The sequence below is a fragment of the Staurois parvus genome, unplaced genomic scaffold (assembly GCF_062004578.1).
Source record: "Staurois parvus isolate SC_StPar_1 unplaced genomic scaffold, SC_StPar_1.0 ptg000479l, whole genome shotgun sequence".
Classification (NCBI taxonomy): Eukaryota; Metazoa; Chordata; class Amphibia; order Anura; family Ranidae; genus Staurois; species Staurois parvus.
Genome location: NW_028318275.1, coordinates 1,619,440 through 1,625,439, shown reverse-complemented (window position 1 = coordinate 1,625,439; position 6,000 = coordinate 1,619,440). Strand labels below are relative to the sequence as shown.

General features: G+C 40.4%; 1 protein-coding gene across 1 annotated transcript in view; it reads right to left on the bottom strand.

The window, feature by feature from the left end:
- Window positions 1-728: 728 nt before the first annotated feature.
- Window positions 729-6,000, bottom strand: part of LOC149452334 (hepatitis A virus cellular receptor 2-like) — a 46,654-nt gene continuing 41,382 nt past the window's right edge. The window contains exon 7 of the mRNA XM_089689505.1: window positions 729-1,076. Coding sequence (XP_089545631.1) covers window positions 1,004-1,076 — 73 coding nt within the window. The 3' untranslated portion in view covers window positions 729-1,003. The remainder of the gene's footprint in view (window positions 1,077-6,000) is intronic.

Here is a 6,000-nt window from a genome sequence, read left to right as displayed (position 1 = left end):
AAGGAGCTTCTTTTCGAGTTTCAAAACTTGCATACAGAAGTCCATTCAAGTGAATAGGCTGGCCCCATGGGATACACAAAATCATGTGCAAGTCGCTCCAAAAAAATGCAAGCTGGAACACTTGCTCCTGCTACGCGAAAATGAAAATGTGGCGTACTGTATGTAGCAATTGAAATTAGAAGAAAAAAGTGAAACATGCTTTCAGATCAACCAATACTGTTTTTATTAGCTCACAGGTCAGAGATTAGGGTGACTGTCTAATGCTATGTATCATGAATTACACAATTTCTAAGATTAATCAAGGTTTACTGTAACCCAAGCTGTTAAAGTGTATCTAACACTTTACAAAATGTAATATATTGTAGCTTACCAGTCCTTACATGTGATGGCTACATTAGTTTTATCCTTTCGGCTTTCTTTTTTTTTTTTTACCTAGTGAGCCTGCCCATAACACACTTCTTGTTCTACGGCAACGTTCACTGGCTATACTATAGTCATAGAGAAGCAGTCTTATCACCCTGGGACAGAAAGAGTGTTAGAACTACAGAACACCTCCTTCCCTCATGATTTCAATAATTTTGGGTAGATGTTCTGTAGCTCACAAAAAAACTGGACACGGCTGATAACATTGTTTGGCAGTCCACAGGACTTTGTGGCAGGGTCGGCGTTTTATGCACCTATCAAAGCAATTTAAAATAAAAAAAAAAATTCAGAAGTGAAATTCACAGTTTGGGTTTATAAGCATTTTAATGCTGCAGAAAGTTTTTGGTATAAAGTTTATTTTGTGTTCTATCTTCTGTAGACATTCTGTACAAAACATTTTAAACCCCCTTTTGGAGTGAAGACGATATCTAAAAAGGCTTTATTTATGTAAAGATTTTCTCCAAATCATTATTTGCTGTTCAAGTCCCCAACACTGTATCACAATGGTTCATGTACAGAGAGGTTGTTCAAGAAATGAAAGTCGTAGATCTTCTGTGTCAGGAAAGAGTTTACTGTATGATCATGTATAGATGTTATCCGTGGCTTGGTTTCCTACACTTCCCAGAGCTTCTATGTTGATCACTGATGTTTTGCTGTAAAATTAGTGAATAGATAATAAAGCACAGGTCTAGGCATAAGACATAATCTCACAGCTTCAGGTTTTCCCCCATAAAAATGTCCTGTCTTAACAGTATTGGTGAGAGGTTCTTACCTGTATTCATTCAGTAACTACTATTCCCATCACCCCTTCAGTAGGGGTATGCCTTATGAACTTGGTGGATTCTCTGGCCACCACTAGGACAATATGCACCGTCCTTACACTGCTATTGTTCTATGCTAGGAAATGTAAAGTGTTATCATGGAAGAAATCATCAGTGCCAACAGTGGAGGCCTGGAAATCTCTGGTCAACAAGGTGGTCTCCTTACACAAACTATGTATGCCAATTGTGGGCATTCAATAAGTTTGAAAAGGTGTGGGGTGGGTGGCTATTCTCCAGCTCTCATTGTCCACAGGCTTTATGTGGTGATATCTTGATAATTTATTTCCTATGATCCCCCAAGTGCCTATATGTATTCTTGTGATAGTGAATTAAAACTCATAAATTTCCCACATGAAAAGTCAAACCTTTCACCCTTGAAAGTGCAAAAACCAATAACCTTTTCATAAACCAATACCATAAACTCATATACACAAAATAATGTCCATCACAAGTCCCAAAAAATAAAAATAAAAATATAAAGTCCCAAAAAACTCATAAAGTTATAAATTGTGCAAATGATACTCCTCACTTCTTCAATCTTCCAAAATGTGATAATGTCCAAATCTTCCCTTTAATCCAAACAGTACCTCAAAAAAATATAAACTAAATATGGTGCATTATCCTTTAGAATGCAGGTGCAGAGGGTGACGGCATGGTCCTGCTGTGCTGGAGATACAGAATCTGGTTTTCGGCAGTATAAGAGGTACCGCCGCTTTGACGTCTGGATCCCTTGTGAAAAAGTCGGCAGTGACGAAACGCGTCAGGGTCGTGACGTTAGACGCTAGGCCGGAAGGTGCAGAGCGGCCATTTTGGAGAAGGTCTCAGTTGAGCACGGAGACCAGCGAGGATGGACGGCAATTTTTATCATGCAAGCTGTTGCTAATAAATTTTGTTACTATTTGTATTACGCCACTGAGTCTGCTCCCATTTGTTGTGTGAGGAACGGGGATCTCGATGCCCGTCATTGTGCGAGGAAGCTGTATTGCCAACTACTGTTAAGGATGACACACCCCCAGTGAAGGCAACTATATGTGGCACAAAGTCTAAGGGGGTAACTGTATTTATCCTACACGTGGAGTGGCACGTATTTGACACTTTTTGTCACTGATCATTTAGTGTGCTTTGAAGAGTGTCACGTTTTGCAGTGGTGGTATCGTAGGACCACTAGTTTAGTGGTGTGTTGGGTCTTTTATTTCACATGTGTGATGTTGTGTCACTAGTGTGTTGCATGCTATCACATATATTGATTCTAAAGGATAATGCACCATATTTAGTTTATATTTTTTTGAGGTACTGTTTGGATTAAAGGGAAGATTTGCACATTATCACATTTTGGAAGATTGAAGAAGTGAGGAGTATCATTTGCACAATTTATAACTTTATGAGTTTTTTGGGACTTTATATTTTTATTTTTATTTTTTGGGACTTGTGATGGACATTATTTTGTGTATATGAGTTTATGGTATTGGTTTATGAAAAGATTATTCTTGTGATAGGATTTGGATAGGTAATGGAGTCCGCGGACCCCTACTACATCCATGTATTTTTTCTCTGTGAATATTTGTGGCTATTTTTTGTAGTACATATTACTATTTAACCACTTGCCCTCACGAGGATTTACCCCTCTTCCTGACCAGGCCATTTTTTTTGCGATACGGCACTGCTTTAATTTAACTGACAATTGCACGGTCTTGCAACGCTGCACCCAAATTAAATTTGACATTTTTTTCCCCACAAATAGAGCTTTCTTTTGGTGGTATTTGATAGCCTCTGTGGTTTTTATTTTTTGTGCTATAAGCAAAAAAGGACTGCCAAAAAATATTTTTGACTTCTTGCTATAAAACATGTCCAGTAAAAAAAATTTAAAAATCAAATTTCGTCATAAATGTAGGTCAAAATGTATTCTGCTGCATGTCATTTCTAAAAAAAAATCCCAATACATGTAAATTAATTGGTTTAGATGAAAGTTATAGCGTCTACAAATGGCGGTATATATACACTGGAATTTTTATTTTTTTTAATAGTAGTAATGGTGGCAATCAGCGACTTATAGCGGGACTACAGCGGACATTCTGACCCTGGGGGGAACTGACTAACTGCCACTGACATCCCAATGACACTAATACAGTGATCAGTGCTAATAAAAAACACTGGTACTGTACTAATATCATGGTTTCTTAATGTATCTATCCCAATATTGTTATTGCATAACATGTTTCCCTAGTATTCATGTTTTTTAGAATATTTGTGTTTTTATAAGTTTTGTATATCACCATGTTATATAGGGTTCCCAACGTCTGTACACCGCAACAGTCTCTGCAGCCGACATATTACTATTATTATTATACAGTATTTATGTAGCGCTAAAAGGACATACTTGCAACATTAATTTGCCTCTAAATCTATTAAAGGTAGCCATGTTTTTTGGAGCCGTCCAATTAACATGTTTGAACTGCTATATATTGAGCCCGGATATGACTTCCTGAAGACAGCATCAGGTGAAACGTACGTAGAAGCGCGATCCCATCACCATCTTTGGTCCTCTGGATCCACATTCATTACTAGGAGACCAGGAAGTCTGATCCATGAGATCTTGCTGCTGGTTGTCAACATTTTATGATCACAAAGCGCTTTAACCTTAACTGGGGTCAATAATTTCTGGTGAGCGAGGAATTCACTTATTGTTTACGTGTAGTTAAAAAGAAAATCCTTTGACTTACAGGATTATATTTTTATGGGACTGTCACTCATTATATGTCCAATATTTATTTTATGCTGTTTGGGACTATTAGTCATTTCATGTCGCTGATAGATTTTTATTTTTGTCATATGATTTAATGAATTAGCGCCTACCTATTCACAAATTTACTGTACTAATGACACTGAGCAGGAAGGGGTTAACATCTGAGGTGATATAAAGGTTAACTATGTGTTGTGCTGTGTTTTACTGTATGTACTTTACTAGGGAAACATGCTGCTGTGTATTTCTCTGTTGTGCAGAGAAGTACACAGCAGCATGTCACTGCTGACAGGAGAGAGACCTGAGCTGTTTACAAACAGGTCTCTCCCCTGTCACTGTTCCTCGGCGATCGCCAGGTGTCGGTGGGAAATCTTCGGTTGGGACCCGGTGATCAACATCTGTAGCCGCCAAAGGCAGCATGGGTAAGGCGGCGTGTGCCCCCTACCCGGAAATGCACAATAACATATATATACATGATTTTGCACAGCCCTGCATCAGTTCTGCTATACGGTGGCGGGGAAGAAGTTAATGTACAAAAAGGGATGTGGAGAGCAGGGTATGCATTGTAGTCGTATCCTTGAGAGGTTACCCTATATGAGGATTGCACTTAACTGGTCATAGAACTATTTATATTTTGTGTAATGACTGGCATTGGCTCAATTTAAACGTTATTTTGTAGGTTTTGGTGTTAATTTTATTTTTTCTGTTGGTTTTTAAATTCTTACTTTTCATGTAGCATTGAAAAATTTCAATTCAAGAGAATTTGACAAAAAAAATGGCCATATTCCATCTGCTCAGTTCAATTCTCCCCCACTTCTGCTTAAACCATGGTAACTGTATTCACCCATCTGATGGTTGACTACAGCTAAAATTGGCTGTAGATATGTGACAGTCTAAGTCACCTCTCCCTAGCCTGTGATTGGGCAATGAAGGAGCAGAAGCACATTGATAAGGCTATCTTTTCTCTTTTACCTCCTGTCAGCATGTTCACTGTGTTAGGTTAACATGCACTGTGCAGAGCAATGGAGCCCTGATTGGCTGAGAGTGCAGATCCTTTCTCCCCCTACATTAGTGCAGTTCTATAAAGGTTTACAGCAAAGCAATGTAGGATGCTAGGTAATTTTATTTTTTGACTCCTGTAATCAAGGGTGCAATGATTGTTTGATCTGGTCTGTTCAGGGTTTAGCAGGTTTGGAGTTTGATTGCTTCTCCCTGCTTCTAGAAGACGTTTCAGAAGCTTAGGGAGGGAGAATTCAAATGACCAGCCTACTGATTAGGACCTAGCCAAACTCTGGGAAGGTGTGTCCAGATGGTGGCTGAGGGAGCTGATAAATAGTCTGATGCTCTTGAGAGATTGTCTTTTCCAGCAAGGAGAGTTCCAGGCCTGAGGGCAGCCCCTGAAGCAACCTCTGGACTGTGCTGCTATTCTGTTGGGTGTCAGTGGTGGCAGAGCTGGGACCTGGAAGTGATCTAGAACTGACAGCATGTCTGCACCAAAGGGACCTGGCCTACAGAAGGACAGTCTCACTCACTGGATTGTGTCTAGAAAAAGCTAGAAGAAGTCAGCTCTCCTGGGGACTTGTGAGTACAGACCCTGAATTGATTTGTGGTGACCAGGCCAGGACTGGCCATAGGGAACAACTGGCATTTGCCCTGTGAGCCGTGGCTGCCTGGATAGGAGGAGTGGCTGGGCAGTACATAGAGGATCTGTGCATTTCTTGGTTCTTCTATGTACCGCCCATCTTATCTGTCTCCTACATGCCCTGGGCTCCTGTATGCTCCTCCATGGTTGCCCCTCCCCATCTCCTGCAGCGCTGCAGGGGATCTGTCAGCATATTCTGTCCCCAGTGCTGACAGATGAGAGAGAAAGCTGATTCTGGCCCTCCTCCTCCCGCCCTCTCCTCCTGTGTCTGCCCCACCCACACTCCCCGCCAGCCTTGTATCGTCTCTCCCACCTTCTTCTTTCTTTCTCTCCTTTATTTCTCTCCCTTTTTCTTTTTCTCTCTCTGTCTCCTG